This window comes from Rhea pennata, chromosome 1, assembly GCF_028389875.1.
Source record: "Rhea pennata isolate bPtePen1 chromosome 1, bPtePen1.pri, whole genome shotgun sequence".
Classification (NCBI taxonomy): Eukaryota; Metazoa; Chordata; class Aves; order Rheiformes; family Rheidae; genus Rhea; species Rhea pennata.
Genome location: NC_084663.1, coordinates 46,141,456 through 46,166,021, shown reverse-complemented (window position 1 = coordinate 46,166,021; position 24,566 = coordinate 46,141,456). Strand labels below are relative to the sequence as shown.

The 24,566-nt window shown below is 33.6% G+C and overlaps 1 protein-coding gene across 1 annotated transcript in view; it reads right to left on the bottom strand.

Moving 5' to 3' along the window:
• The window catches only part of LRRIQ1 (leucine rich repeats and IQ motif containing 1), a 118,725-nt gene that overhangs the window by 49,559 nt on the left and 44,600 nt on the right, over nucleotides 1–24,566 (bottom strand). The window contains exons 17-21 of the mRNA XM_062568124.1: nucleotides 24,201–24,320; nucleotides 6,044–6,133; nucleotides 5,123–5,244; nucleotides 4,392–4,487; nucleotides 3,937–4,022 (exon numbers count right to left, since the gene is read on the bottom strand). Of these exons, the coding sequence (XP_062424108.1) occupies nucleotides 3,937–4,022; nucleotides 4,392–4,487; nucleotides 5,123–5,244; nucleotides 6,044–6,133; nucleotides 24,201–24,320 (514 nt within the window). The remainder of the gene's footprint in view (nucleotides 1–3,936; nucleotides 4,023–4,391; nucleotides 4,488–5,122; nucleotides 5,245–6,043; nucleotides 6,134–24,200; nucleotides 24,321–24,566) is intronic.

Here is a 24,566-nt window from a genome sequence, read left to right as displayed (position 1 = left end):
GTGCTTTTCATGTTTTTGTTTTTGTTTGTTTTTTTAGCTGTGTGGCAGCAAGAATTATCCTCTAACGTTGTCAGTCATTGACAAAAAACTTTTCCTTTGGAGAGGGAATGGTTAAGCAAGAAATAATAGAACAGGATAGGCAAGGCAAGTTGAAAACAAGACAAGACCTCCAGCCATCTTAAAATAACTTTCAGAGGCTAATTTCAAATCCAAAAAAACAATGAAATTCAAAGTTAAGCAAGAAATTCTGTACTCTTGTGATATTTCTAGGAAGCCAGCAATGTTATGAATCAGAGACCCTTAAGTTTTAAGTGCAATGAGCTGCATTAATATCTGCTGTGCTTAAAACCCTTAAGTTTTAAGTGCAATGAGCTGCATTAATATCTGCTGTGTTTAGAGTTTTAATTAGAATTTGTATAGAATTTTATGCATCTATAATAAACAGGAATATTTTTGACATTATGCCAGTTTAACTTGGCTGTAAAATTTCTGATCTCTTGCCCACACTTTTCACATTATCTTACTGTGGAGTAAAAATAGTTGAAGTAGACACAGCATACATTTGGTATGGTTAAAACATAGGCCACAACTTTATTTAACTACATAAACAAGCATACATAACCGTAATGGATTAGTGCATAACAGGCCTTAAGCTATTAGCTGGTGGGACTGACTTACTGCAATATAAGCCTTGCCTGAATCACTCCCCATTCTAATATTAGGATACTTTAAGCTCTTCCTTGTAACACAAACCACACGATTCAGTGCACTTGCTAGTATTTTCCACATTTTTTTCACTATTGAAAAGATACATGGCCAGATATATGAGGTAAGATCCTTCTCAGTCACTTTTACATTTCTAAAAGTTTAGACTATACTTCAGCCAGTCACTCTAGGTTCTCTGTATAGACAATGGAGAACCATAAACGCTTTCACAGTGAGATTCATGTAGCCTGTTTCTGAATTCTATTTTAGGAGAAAATTAGCAGCATTTAAGATGCATATTTCTTTCTATACGGGAAAGCAGATGACAAAGTTCAGATGTAGACTTCTGTAGTTAACCGATTGTATCCATTACTGTTGTACTAAGGAAAGATGAATGATTCAGATAGGAAATGAAAAGGAATAAATTCCTACACCTGAGGATGTTAGGAATCCAAGTTGTTCATATCTGTCCAGTCCAAGATTCAATTCAGCAAACATCTAACATATTAAAGAGGATCTGTAAAACTCTCTGAGTGGAGGCTGATTTTACACTTTGTATTTGTGAATTTTAGGCTTTAGGCCAAAGAATCTGTTGACATTTGGAAACAGCACATTCTGGCAGACTATATGCAACCTACAACTACACCAGTTTAGGATTATTTCAGTGCTGTTAGCATACATTCAACAATTTTCAGAGAGCTAAGAAGGAAACAGTTGCAACTATAACACTGAAGAACTGGAAATTAAAGAGAGAAAGCACTAATAATAGCAATAAAAAGAAAACCTAGAAGATTGAGTATGAAGTTTCAGTAAGTACCGGATGGAAGAAGCTCATCTCAGAGGAGATGGAATTGATATAATGCTAGTTTCTAGGGAAACATTAAAATATAAGCGAAAAGGATGCTGTTGATATCTTGATATCTACTTATTCAGATGAATTTTACGCTGCCTCTCAGTATTAAAAAAAAATCATTTTTTACTGAATTCCTGCTTCAGTAAAAGGTTAAACTCATAGCTATGGTCTAAGACTGTGAACCAAATCTGTCTGTCTCTGTCTCTCCAGTAAGAGTGGAATTTCTGAAAGTATTCTAACATAAGCTGTACCACACAGAGATCCAAGGCCTGGTGGATCTGGTTACAGTTTCCTGATCTGGGGCTGGCTAGCCCCAGGATACAGTATATCTACTCTAATTTAAATGCTTTAAAGTCCCTCTGTTCCACCAGACCCTCAGCAAGACCCTGACTTGCTCTCATCACTTGAGAGGAGGTAGTTTGTGTAAAACACAATTATAATTATGTGGAAGTTCTTCTCATACGTGGAATATTCCATCAGGATCATTTTTAGAGCACCATGTAACAGTTGAGCTTCAGCATCAGTTCAAGATTAAAATACTTACTTATTTTAATTGATAATGTTCTATTTGGTCCTTACTGACCAAAGAAGGATAGGCTTTGCCAATGTACTATACAAGGAAGAATAGTTGCCTTGATAATCTTTGTATGGAAAACCACTTGCGTGTGCAACATTTTCAATCATGTTTCTTGGTTTTGGAAACAAGAAAGTGATTTTAATGACTGTCAGAGAACTCTACACAGGAAAATTATATATATAGATTTTTTTCTTTAGAAAGACAAAAAATGAGTAGAGTCAGAAAGAGAAAATTTGAACCTATAAAAACATTGTGCAAAAGTTTTGTTAATTTCTTCTACACCAGTAAGATATTTTGAGAATTTTCCAAATGATACATTAAAAAAGCCCAACACACACCTACCCTATTGAATAATCTGAATAAAATGAATGTAAATACATCCAAAAAGTCCACTAGAACTAGAACAAAAATAGGATAGTAAATCTGATATGCTCAAACAATCAAACATTTATGACTGGATTAATTACTACTAACATAGACCAAACAGCATATGGAAAAAAGATGATATAACCTATTAAGCTTTATTCATTAGAAATGATACACAGGCCACCAAGTGGAACACATGGCAAAAATCCAGCTGCACACCAGATATTTACAATTATTTTTTAGGCAGGGTGATAGAACATGGTGGGAGACTACCAAGGTTTAAATACAATTAAATACAAATACTTCAGCCTTCTGTCCATTCTTCTTCCATTTTTTGTAAAAAAAAAAAAAAAAAAAAAAAAAAAAAAAAAAAAAGAAAAGAAAATGCCTGGCTTGTTAAAAAAAATATATACATATAAAAATATATAAAAAATATACCAAAAGCCCACTTAACTTTATCTGCAGGCTGAATCATTTTCCCTTTCCAAGAGCAAAATATATTTGAATATTTTCAGTGCTTCTTAATTCAGAAGAGGTTTACCAAGTTGTATAAAAGAAGAAAATTAACTGTAGTTGTGATAAAATCATAACGAATAAATCAACATTTAAAAAATTAAACATGAATACCGGTGCATTTTCCAAAGACCACTCATCATGATTATTACTTTACATTTAGATCCAATTCAACCAGTATTTAACATTCTTAAACATTTCTTACATGAACATGATTACACTAACATGTTTATTAACACATTACATTGACATTTGCATAAGCATATTGTATCAAGAGCTGAGGATTCTAGGAAAGGTTAATGACATAAGAAGGGTCTGAAAAGAAGCAAAAGACAGCTACAGGGAAGCTACTTAAGTATAATTTATTTTCTCAATGAATATTACATACAAAAAGTATGGTTCATATCATGTATCACATGACATTTTCAGAAAGAGCTCTTGCACAATTAATCAAATTTGATTTGTAGATAGGAGTTGCATAATGCATTTTTTTTATGAGCAAATTTTTAATTGTAGGAAATGGAAACAAAAACAACCTGAGTAAGTCAATCATTTTAACTTGATATTCCCCCAGCAAAAGAATTTAAGAAGTACAAAATGCAGAAATATAAATTACATGTATACAAGTGGAGATATATGAATAAAAAGGAATAACATTCCCACTTACTATGTCTGTCAAATATTCCTTTCAGTATCCACCAGAACATTTTAAAATATCTGAATATATCATCACTGAAACAAATCTATCTTCTTATGGAGATTTAAGCAGTGAATTGTTTTTATTGAATTACACTCCTCCTTTATCCATATTAATGTTTAATTAACGTTATACAAGCAAACTTCAGAAAAGGAGACGCTATATTTTGAGATGTAGGAATAGAACTATTGCATGTGATATAATCATTTTTATCTGTTCACTTACCTAAATTTTTATTACTAAATTTTTTGGGTTTCATTTTATGGGCCCTCTTCAGCATTAGCTGTGCAGTAGAAATATCTTTAAAACCCCTAAGGAAAGAGAGAGTTTACTATACACTTGATCTATATTATGTTACATCAACTGCATATCTCTGTATTTATGCACTTTTCAAAAAAGAATATAACTGTATAGAATTTCTTATGTAAGGTATTAAACATTCTGATTCTACCAATACTGGCAATGTGTATCTTAAAATTTCTATACTGCAAATTATTGAGCTGATGTCTCAGACAGTTGTAAAAGTAATCACGATAATTTTTACCCTGGTAGAAAACAAAGATACTTCAAAGGTTTTTTTTAAGTAAAGTGGAATTTTAACAAACAAGCTACAACAGACAATGATATTGTACCTATTCCTGGAAGTCACTATACAAGAAAAATAGATAAGCTTAACATACCATTCTTCAGAAATTTTTTCTTCTTTTTCTGACCAGAATGAAAATTTCTTTTTTTCTTTCAAGTCAGAGAGCTGTGCCATTGTTCCCTTCTCTGATCTGAAAACAAAGTATGTACCAGAGGTACTGAAAGGTAGGTAAATAAAGAAGGACCCGGGTTGACTGCTTTGCAGCCTTTGTTACTTTGCAAGTTGTTTGTGCCTTTTGAAGCTTGGAAATAATACAAAAAAGTCTATTTTAATACTCCAGGAAGGCTTTATCTTGGAGAGTAATAAAAGTCTGCCATCAATTTGAAATGTTTACATTTCAATTACTTGAAGCATATTTCAGTCCTTTCTCTCAAAAGGAATGCAGCTGTGTAAGAAATCCCTTTTAATTCTTATCTAGTCTTAGAAATCTCTATTTCAACATCTACATGTTATGATATATGTGCAAAAGTATAAGTTTTGTGATGTATAGGCTCATACACACATACATAATATATATGTATATTTTCTTATATTCTTAATTCTGGCAGTTACTAAAAAAAACCCAATTCATTGAATTCAGCACTTTAGTTTCAACAAGTGAATATATTTGAACTCCAGTAATAGCATAACAACCAATAGTTATAAAAACATCAGAAAACATCTCAGTTCCTCCTCCTTTTATTTTTTGTTATAGTCAAATGAACTAAATTTAATTTCATACACACACACATACATATATATATACATATAATTTTTTTTACTTACCTGCTATGAAAGTGCACATTTTCTGGTGAGCATGAATGTGGTCTGTCATCACATTGCCAAGCTTCATGTGGTGCTAATGGCAAACTAATTGAATGTTCACTAGAATTTGAAGGCCTAGAATACTTCTAAATAAGAGAAAGAAAAAAATACAATTGATTATTCCTCCAAGTTTTCCACAAACCTTGCAAATAACTACTCAAAATCCTGAAATTATGCACATGGTTAACTGTTTGAGCATCATTGGGACTATACATATGTCCAGGAGTTAAAATGTGCAGGTAAAACAGAGGGCTTGCAGAGTCTATTCTCATGACAGAAGAGATTCTTAATAGTGCTATGCACATTACAGACCTTATCTTTAACTAAACAGGGCAAAAAGGTGGCCTTATTTATATCTATGAAGTCCCAATGGACTATATAGTTATAAGCATCCTTTCTTTTAATTGTAGGAAATAAAAAGTTTGTAATAGCACGTTTGTAACAAGGAGAAAAAAATTACTAAAACAAAAAGCAAAAACTTCAAAGTTTATCAAATAACTAGCAGACATTACAGTTCAATGACCTTTAGTTGTTCTGAAAATATTCAGCTGTTGTCATACTATGTAGATTATAGTATTTTTAAAGCAATGTATCAACTAGCAATTTTTAATCCATTGCCAACTGTACAGATGAAGTACATCATCTTTTTTTTTTGCTACTGTGAAGGAAAGTGTTGAAAGAAATCCAAAATAAAGAAAAATTTAAGCAAATGAAAGAAAATCTAAAAGAAAAATTGCATCTGGGGATGAGAAGGAAGTCCAAGACTTCTAAAAGTAATTGTGTTTTTCAAGTCAATAGATTGTAGTATTAATCACCCTAGAACAGCATATCATTAAGGAATAAACAGAGACTAAAGAGTAAGAAGTTTCTATAACATGTTACCTTTGGCCAGTCCAGCTGATTTGAGAGCAGGAGTGTTTTTGAAGGGAAACTGGTGGTATCTAGAGTTAGCCAGTCCTTCTCTAAAGCAGCCTGTAAGAATGAGTAAAGTCAACTGATAAAATCAGTTTAGTTTTGATAACTTTTACAAAGTCGCTTTTAAACTGTCTTACATACTGCATCAACTGTTTTCAAGTCATATGTCAGAAGTGCCACCTGCAGAGCAATCACATTCAAAACACCTTTTGAGATGAGGTGATGTATTGTTTTATTTAAAACTGTTCAAATCAACACATTTTAAAATGAGATGCATCACTCATTTCTCAAATTCTTGCAATTTTATTCTAATATTGTCAGTAAACCCAAGTCATTAACAAAGACCATCAGACTCTGGAAGAATACAGTCCTAAGGTTCTGTAAGGCTACAGGAACATGAACAGCCTTGTTTGTTGTTTTTTTAAGAAGTCTGTATTTTCAATGCAGATTTAGGTGCCTGATTCTGTCAAACTTGCTTTTGTTAAATCAGACTTAACCAATGAATGGTCTTCATTGACATATAAAGTTAAAAAAACCTAAATGTACTTATTCCTCTAATTAATCAAATTTATTTTTTACATAAACAGAATTATTTACAAACTAAAATGATAACTTGAAATGAAAAGGGATGGCAGAATTAAGTACTAAATGGTGTCTCTGGCACTTTAAGGCAGAATTCAAGTTTTCCAGAATTCGAGTTTTCCTAAAAACAAAATTTAGATTATATTTCAAACTCAACCTGCACATAAATTAGTTTTCTTACACTTTCTTGAGCTTTTCCACCATATTTTATTTCAATATTTCAGGAAAGTGAGAGAAATACATGACTCTCATACAGTAAGTAACCACTTCTAAAGAATTTGGCCTCACTTGCAAAGGCTTCATTCAGGCTGTTCTTATTTCAGCAGTAAAGGGGTTCATTCTTTTGAAAATGACTAATATATAAAAGGAGATCACCTTCTCCTCATTCATATAATATTTCAGATTGCGCTAATTTCTAACTCAGAGAATCTGAGATAGTTAACCCAGCTTTGGATACCTCAAGATAGAATTACAGAAGTCCTTTATTGAGTAGCTTGCATAAACAGGACTTCGCACAAAATTAGGCTGATAAACAAGAAAGACCTTCCAGGCCTTCAAAATTGTGACAAACAAAAGGACTGTATTCTAGTTATTTTTAAAAAGTTACTTCAGGTACTGGTCACATAATTTTGTGACTCTAAAACTGCTCTTCTTTTTATGAGGTAATATGAATCAGTATTCTTCTCCTATTCTGACCTAGCTTTATTGGATAATTTTTCAATATAATTTGAGTTTATTTCCAAGTCTTAAAAAAGATGTATTCTTACATCTTGAGTCCTTGTTTCTGAAATGCCTTGTTCTTGGATTACAAAATGTTTTGATTTTCCTTCCTTTATTAAAGTCCAGATAAATTCTATGCCCTTCTCCTTAATAGCTGATGTCTCTTTTACTGATCTTTCTGCTTTTGTTATTTCATCTCAAAATTAAAATATACAGAGCCATCCCTTTTATCTCCTCTCCCCTTTCAGATGGTTACATACATTTAAAAAAAATCTATATAAATAAACTGCAGAGGTATGCAACAAATAAAATGTATCATATTCTTTAACTGTTACACTTGTCTACTGCCTACTAGCCTATCCCTCAGTAATTCATTCCCACACTAAAAATCATTAAATAATTTATTCAAACAACTTTTATAAATAAATAGACATTTTGCCATGGTTAAATAACAACCAAATAACCCCTTCCCCCAAAACTACTATTACACATGTATATTATAACAACTCAAATCCTCAAGGCTATCAATTAAAAATGTGAGATAGGCATAATTCAGATATGGAAAAACTGACAAGTTCATATCTCAAAGAGATAAAACCATCACATATTCAAATTTTGCAGTTGCCTGGGCTCTATAAGCAGAATGCTCAAAGTGCATGACTGCAAACAATTCAGAAAGTTTGAGTAAAAACCACCAGTGAAATTAGACATCAGTTCTCCTTATCCACCTTGAATTTGCACTTCAATTTCACTATGCATATCATATTTACATTTTTTTTTTGTTTTTTTCACATTTATATAAAACAGCAAACTTCTTAATTATTTTTCTGCTTCCTTATTTGTAAAAGAATCAGTACAGCTGGGCATGAGGTAGAGTCTCCCTTTCTGTAGAGTTTAATTCATTTAATTCATTTACAGTTTAATTAAATTTTTATCTCAGGAAACTTCGTTTGTGTGGTACAATGAGTCCATGAATTATGTGAGTATTTACATGTCTTACATTAATAGTGAACAGGATCCAGGCTTGATTGTCAGATTTCAGGCCAAGCTTGCTTCCTAGCTGTTTGAGTTTTTTACCTCTATGACAAATTAGTTTGCTACAGAAATCAGTGTAATCATGAAACACAAAAGCTAATATTTCAAAGTTGTAGTTAATATCGAAGAATGAGAATCAGTGAAGCATTATACAGGCTGAATCTTGCATTTCAATTAAGGTTCTTTGTTTTAAATATTCAAGTTGAAAGTTTTCTCACAAGTTATTCTTAGTCCAGTACTAGCCATTTATTTATTGGATAATCTCCGAAGTATTCTTATTTCTTTCATAGCCTATGGAATTTCTTGCAGTGGTTTGAATGGTGAAAAGAAAAATCAGTGAAAATATAAAATGATGAATCAGTGATATACATGCAAGATCAAAAAGAAAACGAAAAACAAAAAAACCTTCCCCAAATGATTTATTGTTAAGATTATAAAACACATTTGGCATGCTTAGAAATGTATAGCATATTATAAAAATATACCACACTGTCGCTTTAGCCAAGAAAAATAAACACATAATTGATTTCCAAATGTATGCTCTTCCACTGTTTACCCCTAGAGATTTTGACAGTACTAAGTTCAAGAAACTTTTGTCCATATCTTTCCCATAAACACAGTCCTGAAATAGAACTAATGAAAAGTTTACAAAGAAACAGGTTTTGCCAATAACTAAGGTTAAAAATTAGGCCTATTTCTACTGAGATTATCCACTAACAGAAACAAATAAAATCTGAGATGAATTACAAAGCAAATAAAATGATAATGCTTGATTGTATGGTCTATGTAAACAGTTACGAACTCCTTTTATTCCACAGGACAGGAAGCAGTCATACTGAATATATGTTTATTTCTAAAGTCAAATTAAGGAATTCATTTCACAAATACTGAGGTTTATAAAATAACTTTACACATATGTGTAAATCACATTCAGTTGAATTAATATGTTGGTTCATTCAAAGTAAGTCTTTTACCCTTCTGAATAGTCCATACTTTATCTCCAGTTTGAAAACAAAGAAAAACTGTACTGATTATTTTTAAAAATTTCAGTTTTTATAAGCATACAAAACAACCATATGACTATCTATTTTTTTTCTTAAAACTTTAAAGAAATGAATTCACTTTAACATCATATTTAAAAATGTTTTTAATAATTGGCCAGTTTCCAAGGTATTTTTATTTTGTTTAGTTTAGTTTTGTTTTTCTGGATGTTATGTCAGGTTTTATTTAGCTCCTCCTTAGGGCACACAAGACAATTTCCAAAACTAGTAAGAATACAGACCAGCAAATACACCAAAACTTTATTTCCATTAAATACAATAAAATTATCTCTGATATCATTCTTATAACAAAAATAAACTATGAATATATTTATTTTCTAAATTTTATAATAATTTATAGTATTATTTAGCTATTTCTATTTATCCATAAGGACCAAGAACTTATCATGATTCACCATATATTCTTTACCTTCTGTGAGTCTCATCCTACAATTTTTCTTCTCTTGTATGACTTTGTAGCTCATGAATGAACTTTAAAGGAGTAGGGAAAATTTTTCATGGCATATTGTACGTAACTTTTTACATTTTGCCACTCCTTCTACTTCAAATATTTATTCTAGCCCTTCCTTCACAAAATGTAATGATTTTATAACATACAACACATTAAACTTCTGTTGTCCAGGAAAAAGAATCTAATCCTACAGTCACCAAAGTCAAGGAGAACAGTTCTATTAGCTTTAACAGGGCCTGAAAGCACTACTGACATCCAGAGTTTTAGTGCAAAAGTTATTCATACAGTCTAATCTATGATCTTTTTGATGATCTGGATTACACTTTGGAGTCATATATCCTTTTATAACGATTATATATGCAAATTGGGCTGCTCTGAGTCATGTCTAAATCAAGAACAAAAAATAGTTTAACAGGACACAGTATGAAAACTTGCACCCAGTTTTAAAGCATTTCTACATGTAACCTTCGGAACTGTGAATAACATGATATATAGGCCTTTTGTCTTAGCTCAAGGAGTCTCACAAGAGTATAATAAAAAACAAAGCAACACCCCAAATTATGCTGTGGTTACAAGAAAAGTAGGGGGTGCAAGAGGGCAGCATTAACAATACAGGCTTACCGAAAAGGCCAGCATTTCAAACAAAACAACTCTGTACCAGGTCAGACCAAATGTCTGTCTACATCAGTACCCTGTTTCCAAAAGAGTTCCTCAGCAGACGCTTACGAGAAGGGTGAAAGAAGCTGGACATGCAGAGGGCAATCCATCCCTTGCTATATTCTTTCAGACTCCGGAAATCAGTGGTTTAAAGAGTTTCCACAAACATCTAGGCAAAAATCCTCAACTTAAAATAGTAATCTAACTTCTTATGACAAACATAACCATCCAGTGAGTGTGTATTTTGCAAGATCACCTCTATGCCCATCCAGACAGAAGGCAAATCATAAACATGTCTCGGAGTGCATAACTCTGAAGCAGCATAGATTAATTCAGAAAGGCCTCACTACAATCGATACATTGGGTGTCACAGGAGCTGGACCTACTCCAGCACTGAAACCATGGTGGACCTCAGAATCAAAAGGTGAACACATTCTCAGAAGGGGAAGTTGCTGTCTGCTGATGAACATATGTTGAAAGTCCTCCCCTGCGCCACAGAAGACTTAAGTCACTATACCGTGGCTAGTGCAACTTCAGCTCAAACTGTAAACAGTGCTTCTAGTTTTGGCGATTCCTGGTTTCATTTGTGCTCCGGTAGCCAAATTAAAACGTGCCCCACAATTCCATCTTGTATTTTTTGCTTCTCAATCTAATTGGCCTCTGTTCTGGTTATTAAAAATATATAATTTGAAATGTTTCCTGTTTTTAAAATATACCTACTGAATTCTGAGTTAAATTTCTGTGAAGACTAGAATATACTTGATACTGAGAATATCTTGAGAGTCCCTGATTATCATACTTAAATTAAATATTGATTTAATATATTGGGAAAATTAATTTTTAAAATTTGATAGATTTGTGGAACTCCATTTTTAAAATTAATGAGGACTAAGTCTTTACATCTTTCTTTTCTTCTTTCATTCCCTCAACTCATTTGCTGTTTACAGCACAGCAAACATTTAGCTAGAATATCTGTTCTCTTGCTATTCACGTGGCACTTTTATTTACATGTTGTTTTAAGATAAAACGGGAAAAATTCTCAACAGAATATAAACAAGTAAAAGAAAATGAATGTCTGAAACTCCTTCTGAACTCAGAGTCACAGCTGGCCTCTGGGAATGACAACAGGCTATGAAGAATGGAAGGGGAAAAAAAGAAAGTATAACTTTATTTTTAAAACTCTTTCCACTTTATAGTTTCGCAGAAATAATGAGTGGAATTCTTTGCTTTTCAAAAAGATTCCTCTCTAGTCTGGTTATTTTTAACTTATTTCTTTGGACTTCTGTTTCCTCCATGCAGCCATTCATGTCATTCTCAATCTTTTACACCATCACTACAGACTGGCCTTTTTCCAACTATATTTTACAAACCTCTTGTCTTCCCTATATTCATACTAGTTTTCAATAAAAATACATAAATAAATACAGTAAAACACTCAGAATGAATCTCTCCATCAGTTTTTGCTATAAAATACAAGTTTAAATAAAATTTTTTGCAGTGGTAATGTCTTTGCTTCCTACTTTCTAGAAATGTATATATGAATAATGCAGTTCAAAAAGTCTACACCTAGACAAAAAGTCTAGAAAAAAAACAAAAAAATCAAAACAAGAAGACAAATTATAAACAGTACTTTAATCCAAAGTACGATACTCCACAGAATTGTTAGAATCACTACTTCCAATAGTCTGGAAATCTTTTTATGCAATACATGCCAAATGAGGAAGAACTACTTTTCCTTGTATTAGACACCCTGTAGGTAAGATTATTGTTTTTTTGGGGTGGAGGTTGAGGAGGAGTTGGGGTGATCATGAAGAAAGGATTACATGCTGAAGGCTAACCCTGGAGCTAGTCACAGTAGAAAAGGGCATATCAGAGAAAACTATGCTGCATTTTCCTTTGTCTAGCAGAAAGCTGTAACTTTCTCCCTTCATTTCTGGCAAACATCTTTCATTCTGTGGTGTCTTTTGTTCAAATGCTATGCTATTCCAGGAAAACCTGTTCTATTACTTTTTAAACTAAACATTTTTTTTCCTCTCTTTTTTTCTGCCAAGGCAGTATTCTTTGCTAGAAATTTCTTCTCCAGAAGTATAAGTAAATTTTGACAAACTTGTTAGGAAATCATGGAGTTTTAGATCTCGTAACCGATATAGAAAGATTAAATCATTTTCTCTGTTCATTTATATAGTGTTGATAGATTGTGATTGAAAATTGCTTTCGAAATTAGAGATCTGAATATTTCTGTGCATCTAATGATTTCTTTCATCCCAGTTGCTTTAGGAAACATATTACTGCATGGGCTAGTTTTCTTGACAAACTTGAGTTCATGTGCACAGTTTAGCTTAAAACTAGTTAAGTTGAATATCAAATCAGAGTCAGACTTTCTAGAAAAATTCCAAAGTTGAGGTAGTATCAAATATGAACATCCCTGATTAAATCATCCCTTTGTTGCATTATTTTTCCATTTCCAGTATAACTCAATCCCAGTCAGAGATCTGGCATCTTAAAACTAGAGCAAATGAATTGATCTGACTCATCTTTCAAAAAAAAAAAAAAAAAAAAAAAACACGCAGTTAAATTGATATATTTTATATACAGAATGGATCTCTGAATTGCAACCTCTAGGAAAAATATTTTTGCCTGGATTTGTCTTTCACGTATATTTTATGTTGTGCAGATAAATAGGGTAGCATCCTAATAAAGGTTATTTTAACCTTTGGCAATGGTTCTTTTTCAACCCTGTCATTATATAGGTTCAGAGAATTAGGAAGAAAAGCTGGACATAGATGCATTCTTTTGACTGTCAAAACCAAACAATGCTGCAAGCCCCCCCCCCCAAAAAAAAAAATGTAAAGAATATTATCTGGATTCCAAAGAAACATCACAGTAATAAATTGACCCCAAGAGATTTTAAAGACATAAGAAAGCTGGTTAATTATTAGAGTACATTCTTGCAGGAAAGTTAAAGCTAGAGGACAAGCATATTTGTTGGTTGTCAGTACAACCTTATAAATGGGCAATTACTGAAAAGTCACAATATTCTCTTCAGAAAAATATTTAGCAGAATTTTACTGCTAAATGTCTTCTCCAAATGTCATTTTTTCCAAAATGTTTAATAAGCCCAATTACCTTTTTACTCAAATGTGTATATATACACACATAAGTATATATACACACATACAAAATACGTATATATGTGTGCATATATACACATATAAGACATATACATGTACAGAAATATGTATGATTTATCTAAACATATATATGACTAAAACTGTAAAATAGTGAATTTGAAAGTATACAAAAGTAAAGGAATAGAATAAAGAAAAACAGTGATTCTAAAGGTTTTCTTTCACAAAAGCTTGAGTGTATTCACATACTTAACTTTCTGTATGTCTAGATCTTATTGTAGTCCTCTAAAGCCATTCATGACCTATATATTGCTTTTCTAAACATATGTTTTCTTCCTTAAGCCCAATAATGTTTAAAGGACGTACAAAGAGTCAGGAGCTAATGTCTACATTTTGTTTAGAATACAAAGTATAGATAAGTAAAGGACTAACCTCAGTTTTGAAATTTAGACATGGTTTAGGCACCTTCTGGCACCGTTAGGACGCCCCTGAAGGCTGATGGCTTCCCCCATGAAAATGCCCCAAATCTTCAGGTCTTCTCCTCTCTGATTCTGCCATACTACATAAACTTCAACTTTGCCTATGGACTTCAGCTGGTATGTCCCTACAACCCTTTTGCTAAGTCTTTCTACCTTTGTAAAAACAAACAGCTAAACAATAAACACCTACAAAAGGTAATGAATTAAAAAAGCCTAAACCAGGCAACTTTCTCACTCCTTAAATATTATATTTTCAAAGAATATACATTTTCTAAGAAAGATAACTCAATATATTGTTTCATCTTTTAAGAAGGAGTACTAAAAATACAATAATAAAATATAGACTAGTCACAAGTTTACAGTCACCCAATTTTTAAAATGTTTCAAAGTTCATGTGACATGAGATCATATTTGATTTAATTTCAGGATGACTTCCTTTTTGTTTACAAATGTCTATTTCAGAAATGAAGATAAAATGAGAAAGTATTTGAAAGTTGAAGAGTAGAAAAGGAGTAGAAAAGAATTAAGTTTTAAGCATATGTTTTTGAAACTGATAAAAATCTCTAATTACACTAAAATGCTTAATTCTAAAGATTATCGTAATTATCTGTCAACTTAACTTACACTGTCCACTTTCTCTTTCTCTAGTCATGGCTCTTCTCTTTGAAGAAATACATAAATGAATCTATAAGTTTTAATTTGTTGATTCTTATCTGATGTCTTGATTCCTTAAATCTTTTAGGATCTGCACTGCACAATCTGCTATTTTCTGGGAAATTTAAGAGCCTCAGTAGCTGGTTCTTCACAATGTTTTCCTGTCGGAAACTCAGATTTGTGCAATGATCAATAACTATTGCCATTTGCACATCAAAATAAATTTTTAAATTATTTTCCATAGAAATGAAATGATGAGGTGAGAACCAGAAGGTGGTTTTATCAGTAGCATTTAGGATTCCTTAGCTTGGTCTATTCAATGACAAGCTACATAAAAACTAGATTAAAAAAAAAAAAAAAAAACTTTAGGTTTATGTGAAATGCTTAATTCTGAAAGAGAAGAGCCCTTCAGGGAAAGAGATTTTTCTTTCTCAATTCTCTTTTGTTGTTGAGAAGAACTGATCTCTTCTTTGAATCATGACTATGCTAATTATTAATGTCCTTTTAAAACAATGAACTAATCATAAAAGCAATTCCTCCTCACATTTAGAATTACAGAATCCTAATTTTGGTTGGGAGGCACCTCCAGAGGTCATTAATGCAAACCCCTGCTGAAAACATGTCTATTTAGATCAGGTTGCTCTGGGCCTTGTCCAGTCAAGTCTTAAACACCTCCAAGGACAGAGATTCCACAGTCCCTGTGGGCAGTCTGTTCCTGTATTTAACCACTTTCATGATGATTTTTTTCCCTAATATCCAGTTAGAATTTCCCATTTTCAAACCTGTGCCCATTTTTTTGTCCTATGCACCTCCAAGAAAAGACTACCTTCATATCCTCTGTCTTATCAAGTAGTTTTAGATAGCAACCAGGTCTCCTTGTAGCCTTTTCTTCCCCAAACTGAACAGGCCCATCTCTCTCACCCTCTTCTCCTACCACATGTTCTCCAGTTCCCTGATCATATTAGTGGCCCTCCACTGGCTTCACTCAAGTAATCTAATTCTTGCACTTAGGAGCCCAAATCTGGACACACTACTCCAAATGAAATACTATAAATATTGAACAAAGGGGAAGCATTGCTTTCTTGAACCTACTGGCCATTTTCTTACCAATGCAGGCCAGGATGTTGTTGGCTTTCTTTGCTGCAAGGGCACACTGCTGACTCATGTTTAACTTGTGACTCCAGATCCTTTTCTGTGGAGCTGCTTCCTAGACAAGTCAGCCCTCAGCGTACAGTGCTGAATGGGGTTACTCCATCCCAGATACTGGACTTTGCACTTGCATCTTGTTGAACATCAGGAGGGTTCATTCTCCAGCCTATCCAAGTTTCTCTGAAGAGCATCTCTGCCCTTCAGTATTTTGACTACTGCACCCAGTTTGGTGTCATCTGCAAACTTGCTGAGTGCACTCTCATCTATCAACCAGGTTTTTAATACTGACATTAACTGTTTTGGTCTTAGTACTGATCCCTTAGAGACCCCATTAATTACTATCCACTGGCTAGATTTTGCACCACTGATCACAACTCTTTGAACCTGGCAGTCCAGTCAATTTTTCATCCATCTTACTGTCTACTTATTCAGCCCGTAGATCACCAATTCTTCATAAGAAAACTGGGAAACTGTGTCTAAAGCCTATCTAAAATCAAGGTATACAACATCCACTGCCCTCTCCTTGTTCACAGCATAGTCACCTTGTCATAGAAAGCAATGAAGTTGATCAGGTTTGATTTGCCCTTGGTAAACCCATGCTAGCTGCTCACAGTCGTTTTCTTATCTTTCACATATTTAGAAATGGCTTCTAAGAGGATTTGCTCTATAATCTTCCCTGGGTTTGAGGTCACGATGTCTGAAGCTCCCTGGATCTTCCTTATTGCCCTCCTTGAAGATGGGTGTGATGTCTGCCCTTTTCCAGTTTTCAGGAACTTCCTCTGACTGTCATCACCTTTCAAAATTTTTCAAAATGTGACAGTGACTTCAAAATGACATAAGCCAACTCTTTTAACACCCTTGGGTGCAACCCATCTGTGCCCTTGGACTTGTGTATGTCTAAGTGGGTTAAGTTATGTCATGGCTGGATAATATCCTCTATGTTTTAAACTGAAAGAACTTCAAGCTACAGGCAATAAAATATATGGATCCACACGTGGAGGAAAGAGGAGGCTGACATCTCACTTTCCTCTTTGATTCCTTCACAAGTATTGATATTTAAATCAATTACAATATTGCCTACATCAATGTCCTCTTCCCAAAGAGCTCAGAAGTTGATACTGCACATCCTTGGAACAAAGAAGTCTAATAATTTTAATAAGAGCATGACCCAACACTCTTAAAACTTTAGAAACACTGTTGTACATGCCCTTAAGGTTATGTCCTGTTACAGATTACTCAGGCCCCATATTACCTCATCTCATATATAAAGATATATTGGACATGATAAACTTACTTAAGAGTGCAGATTACAATGAAGATTGTAATCTTCATTGATGATGCCAGATGAAGATTACACGGGAATTCTGAGAACTGAGGGTAGACTATTGGTTGAAGGAGATTAATGGCATTGTATCTTTGTATTTCAGTTTTATAAAAGCTAAAAACATGGCAACAGATAGAATTGAAAAAATAGCAGCTCCATAACACAGTGTTTCTTTTCTTTGACATACTGAAATTCTAAGAAGAAAATGACAGAAAATGGAGGGGAAATATCAAAACATTCATGTCAATCATCCAGAAAGCAATCATTGGACAAGTCAGGTAAGGAGAGTTCCTGAAATTTATAAACAGACATTACTAAAACCTTTTTAAATGGAAATCAGTGTAGATGCATATGCTAAATAACGAACTTTAGCTAGATTACAAAGAAAGCTATACTTACACTAAAATGTCAGTTTTAGCTTGAAAAAAAATAAAGAATGTAGGGAAGTTATATTCAACAAATTTGGAATTGCTAGCTCAGCTTTCACAAGACTCCAGATGCTGAGAAGAAGAAATGAAAGATCTATTACTACTTCCACTTACAATGACACATTTTGCTGTTAGCAAGACTTTCCTATGTGACTAATCAGTGTAAAACTGCACAGGAGCAAAGATTTCTTTTCATTTTTATACATTGTTCCTGTGCTTGGCCTGTTTATTCAATTTAGATGCTTGACTTTGTCTTTAGAGAAATAAGACTGAGAAGCATAATTAATTAATGACATTACAGAACTTTGATATAGCTAAAGATAAGTTAGAAGAATACTGTATCGTTTGGCTAAATGCAGATTCCAAATGGTATCTTTAGTGTCATGCATTATTAGTTGGCTTTCCTCTGTGAAGTATTTGAATCTGGCCACTTGACCAAGAGGTAGACAGAGATAAGCTGTGCAAATAGTTCCTATTGAAACATTAAAAACACTTCAGCTGGCATTACAGAACTGAGATTATGGTGGAAGGCCAGAAAACAACCAGAGCACATCCTACACAAGCTGTGAAGGAACTGAGGTGTGAACAATGACCATAACCTCCAACATTTGGGTTTCTGTTTTATCACACAGTGACTCTGTAACAAACTACTTCCAAGGCTGCAGTATCTATCTACTTGATAACTAGAAAACAAGATTTCAACATTTTAGATAAACATAATTGCTGAAGAAGCTAGAAAAAAAAAAATGCTTTATGTCTCAAATGAGGTCACAGACCTAAAAATAACATGCCATTCATTAACCTGGTAGCTGAAAAAGCAAAATCATATTATGAGACTGTTGGTACACATCCATACACATAAAGTTTCAATATGTTCCTTAGGATAGGGTTTTTCTTTTCCTATTTCAAAGAGGAGGATGGATAGGAGGAAATTTTCCTCATACATTTTTTTGTTTTGCCACAACACTGCAACTTCAGAAATAAATTTAATTAAAAAAAGATATTATTTGCAGCATAAAACACAGAAAAGCTTAATTCTAATCTGACATTTATAAGCAATTAGAACAGTTAGACATGCCCCAAAGTGTCAAGATACAAGAAATGTTATGGAGACCTTCTAATCCATAGGCTACACTTATTTCCTGACATTAGAAAGAAAACATCAATCACTGTCACAAGCCCGCAATCAAAAGTTCACAGGCTGAGAGAAACTACATCTGAAAAGATTATCTGAAAAAAATCAAAACACATTGCACATATCCAATGTGAACATGTGATAAGACTGCTGAAGATGAGATATATATAAAAAAGTTGCTCAATGTGCTGTTTATTTTCAAGGGTTACTAAATATGAGCTAGCTTCTATCAAAAAAAAAAAAAAAAAAAAAAAGGAGTAAGAGAATAGACTCCTAGGACAAATCAGAGTGGGGCAAAAGTTCTGAGCCATAAATATACAGAGACATCTCAACGTATTTCAGAGACTGATTTGTTACCTTTTCCTGAAAAAATATATAAATCTACTTCAGCTCATCTCAAACCCAGCTGACTGGGAACCATGTACTTGAAAGGATCTCTAAGCATGTAGATTGCCTAAGACAAGAAACTGTGATACGAGTCTGCATGTAAAGGTATCTATGTACATACAGAACTCGGACGACTGCTACACAGCTGCTATGGGAAGGCAAGCAAAAAACCAGGAATGGCCTAGTGTAAATAACTCAAAATGTCAGAAATTTCAAAAGCTGTCAAAGAGACTAGAATGAAAAAATTCTAAAAAATCAATCTTGGAAGAACTACTCTTTCTCTCAGAGCAACTGATTATCTCTCTTGATTAGGGAAGCTATGATGGATTTCTTTTTAGTTTGATTGCAATTTACATAGTCACATTATTTAAAGGGCACGACCAGATAGCAAAAAGAAGGCCATAGTTTGTTTTGTCCTTACTGCTGCACATTGATACAAATTTGAGTTCTCTGGAGAGAAGATTTTACCCTCTTTAGAAACAGCTTTCAAGGAGGCAGGATAAGTTCATCAGAGAGAGTGAGAGACCTCAGCAAGGGGGATTAGTGCACAGCAGAGAATGTTGGGAAGAGACTAGAGAAACAGCCAGCTTCCAGCTGATAAAAATGACTGAACGACTTCCCCTATGGACTCAGCAAATTTACTGAAATTCAGAAGTCACTAAATTGTTAAGTAAAAGGTCATATTGCAAGGTCAAAGTTTACAAAACTCCTTATTTCTGCTTTGTCTCACTTTGATCTTTCTCTGTTTTAAACCATATTCTGTTCTACTTTATATTCTCATAAAAGCTAACTCTGAAATGTAAAAAAAGTGTTTTTTTCTTTTCTTTTCTTTCTTTTTTTTCTTTTTCTTTTTTTTTTTTTTTTCTTTTTTTTTTTTTTTTTTGAGGTATTTCCTTTTAAAAAGCTGCAAGCAGGCTCAAAACACTGGTTAATCTGGTTATGAAGAAATAACTCCCAGAGTATGACCTACTAAAGATCTGAGCAAGATGACAAACCCTGTAATGGATTTACACTCAAAGCCACTACAGTGATGTCTGCGAGATGAGTGCCTGTCTACATCACAGGTATGCTAATGTGGAGTGCCTCAGGTAAGCACTGAAAGAGGTTGTTAAAATTCACAGCAAGCACAATGCCCACTTTGGGCTTTACCAGGTACCATTTTCCTGAGTATCTTCTACTTTCTCTATAATTGCTTCATTTGGTAAACATAGACTTATATGTCAAACACTATGAATTTTATTTTAGAAAATGACAAGCCAAAAGTTAGGAGGCCTGATGGGTGATCTTCTACTTTGTAAAAGTCTTGAAGCTTGTATCTGTCTAAACTATTGTGAACTTTTCTAAACTGATTTAAACTAAATGCAGAAAGTTTGATTTTGAAACTTATTTTCTCTGTCATATAAACATCAGCATTGGTATGTATCTTGACAATTGACACAATAATTTATTCTTTGTCTATTATTCTAAGTAGAAAATTGTCTTAAAATTATCCTAGGTTCAGTTTAGTGTCATTGGTTCATTTATTTTACATTTGATGCATGCCTTATTCTCATCAAGAAAATGCAAATACTAATGGTTACATGGAAGAGAAAGTAAGTGCTGTGTCAGGCAAATGTCTTATCAGCTTTTGTCCACCAGAGGTAAAGTGAGCTCTGCCTTGTAGATCATTTGCTACATGGATAGACTGCTGATGAAAGGGTGTCTTAAGATCAGCCTTCTGGAGCATAGAGGCTGGAATTCTCCAAAGTCCACATGAAAGACATAAAATGAATGTGAATACCAAGCTCATACGTTCTGAGACATCTGTTGGCCAGACATTTCATCTCATCTGGGATAGCCTGTTAGACATTTTATGATACAACAGACAAAACACTACTGCCATCAATTGCCTTTGAATGCCTTGGCAATGTATGGAACCTGATGTGAACACAAGGAGATATCAGTATATTGTTCAGGTTAAACGACTACTATTCAAACTATTTCAAGCTAGCTAAAGACGTTTCCTCCAGCTTAATCATATACAATCCATTTTTCACATGATATGGTGGCAGAAATTTGTACAAATAATATATCACTGCTCAACTTGCACAAAAAGGAGTAAACAGAAAATCTTTGGAAAAGACTACAGTTTTTCCCATGGCATTTCACAGTCTCACATTCCACAAAGCACTGGGCTTACTGAGGTTATAATGAAGATATTGAAGTTACTTAATGAAGTCTGTTTCCTAATGCAATGTATTATTGACTTATTGCACTGTGATATTTGCAAATGGTTTTAATAGACACCAAGACACTAGTGATTTTGTGAAATGTTAGATAATACTGAATGGAATCATAATGACTGAATCTTGTATAATATTGGTATAAAAATCACAGTGACATTACAAAACAGTGTACTATTCCAAACTTTTGTACAAGATTTTGTAGGTTTGTGTAGGTTTGACATAAGGAAAGATTTTTCTGCGGTTCTGTCTCACTTCACTCATGCTATCAGCAGTGAAATCTGCAGTTCAAAATGGCATCCAGATCGCGTTCTCTTCCTTCACACCCCACCATATGGGACCTCTTAGATCAGCAACATGTACTCCTCCCTACGCACTTGTCTGAGGCCCAGCAGACAGCCACTGATATCATGTGTCACTATTTGGCTCTGCTTCAGTACTTGACGATAAAACACTGAGGCCAGAAAGGAGCAGAGAGGGAAGTACAGATTCCTCCAAGTTTTTCCTGCTCGTCTCTGCTAAAGTAGAAAGTCTGTGCAATTTGGTATTGGCCAGGTCCCGGGAAGGAAGCAGGTAAAGACACACAGAACCAGGCAACCTAGTGCTGAGGGTGGCTGCTCTGGCTGAGCTGAGTTAGGCTGAGTTAGGTTTTACTTCCCTCAAAATTGGTTTGACAAAATGGAAAAGATTTGTGGTAACACCAGAGGGTGCTACAGTGCAAGCCTCTCTGAAATGACCTGGCGTTTTGCCTGCTCTGTCATCCCCTTCTCCCTGGTCTCAGGACCACTTGTCCAAATGCAATTGTCTTGCTGGAACAAAACTGCTCAGGTAGTTTACAGTTAAGTAATTAAAAATGTATAGGATTATTAAGGCAGGACAGAGAGAGAAAAAGCATGGTCCAGTTGAACTGCAGTATAGGAGATTCTGGCCCATTGTTGAATAATTCAAAACAGGGTATTTTCCTTCTTTAATACATACAGATACTTCCTTCCTATGTGAAGAAACAAATTCTTCAACTTTCTGCTTTTGATTATTTTAGAAAGAAGCCAGGGATCACAGAACATCAACTAATGAGATTGTTCTTTATTATATATATTTTTAAATTAAAAAAAAATCTAAAATTTAAGCTAGATCTGTGCATTTATACACACACATTTCCTGTCTACCAAATGATTCTTGGGACTCTTGCTTCAAATATCCTGCATGCTCTTACAATCAGATGGTAATTCTGACATCAGCATACAAACTGCCCTGCTCCAACTAACAACATATTTGATGTTCATAACTTTCTATGAGGCATATAAATATGTGATCTCTAGCTACATAGAATCTCATCTTGCCAGTAGTAAGGATATCTCATCAATCTCCTTTGCAAAATTGCCATGGAATGTTGACAAATGGTCTTGAAAGGATGCAGCAGCTGAATAAGCACATCACTATTCATAGACAAATGTTCATTAAATAAAAAAAAAATCAATCATATTAACTCAGGGCTCAAATGGCCACATTTCTAACTGTTTTCTTTGCTCTACGTAAAATCATAAAAAAGAAGGTAATGAATGTGAACAATTGGAGAAAGCAATACTCCAGACAAATACGTAGGTGAATAAGTCATCAACAGATGACTTACTATGCATACTGAGTCTAGAACCAGGCAGGCTGTTGCTTTTGAAGGAATATGGAGCAAAGCTACTTTAAAGATTCTTTTGCTTGCTTACTGAATGACTGTCAGGAGATTTATCCAGCAGATATATATATATATTTTTACTTAATTATCAATCAGGAGCCTATTTTATTTCTTAAAGTGGAATTTTCTGGCCTAATTTCAATTCTTTGAAACTAGAGTCCTTAAAGGACTCTATTAATTCTATATAACTTGTAAAAATTACTAGCAATCATTTCTGGATTTTTTTGGATAGCAAACTTTCTATATTTGTTTCTTCTGTGATTTAACTATACTTTTTTCATTATTTATTACTGTATTCAGACATGAAATATTTAGCACCTTATCTATAAGATCAATGAAGAGCCAATAAGCATGCTGCACCTCTATATGGGCAGTTTTAATTTTACTGGGATTCCACAACTCTAAGCCCTACTAAACTGTATTTTCATTATTGCTTTCATTTTCTCACGTAAACGAACAAAATACAAGCTCATATATTATTGTCTAAGGTTGATCCACCACTAACCTATCTCCTGATCTTTTAAATAAGTATTACTTTGTGATACTTAATTGTCCACTTAAGGAATACTTAAGAAATTTCCTGACAATAGTCTGCAAGGGTCAGAATAAAAAAGTATTGGATTTTGTAATATTTGTTTTGTAATACTCGGAAACTATTTTATTATGTTTATTAAGTTAGATAGTAAGATAAGTATTATTAAAATACTAAAAACCTAAACATTTTAGAATTAAAATAAAATTTGGTTGTCCTCTAACTGTAGAAATATATGGTGTTCTATGGTGGATGTGACATTAATAGCACAGTAACTATCAGAGCATCTCAAAGATCAGGAAGCAATTAATCCACGACAAATACATTTAAATGAATTATATATACCAAATGCTTCCTTATCTCTGGACATCCAACATGTAATTCTAACTCTAGTACTCCTTTCAATTTATTTTATTTCAACACCTACATGATTGCTTTAAAAGAATAACTTTTTTTTTTTACATTAAATTTTTATGCTAATAACTGTGCTTACTTCATGAAAGGTGTAATCATCCACAGTTATTTCTTCATAGTCATCCTCCACTTCATCACTTTTAACAGCTGAAAGAGCACTGGCCAGTTTCTTTCGCAAAAGAAAGCCCTTCCAGAATGCCTAAACAAAAAATTTAAAGCATGTTATACAAAGCCATAGATCAAACCCAAATCCAGATTCTCTATGTTATCCCATTAGGAAGATAAAATATCTTGGGCCTTGGTTTAATACCTCAATGATCTGTTTTTTGAACTTTATGTGACATTTAAAACTACAAGACAAATTAAATGCCAGCATATGTCTAAAGCTTAGAGTACTCAAGAGGCTCTCCACAAGTAAGCAGAAAGGAATCCTGCAACTCCCTCA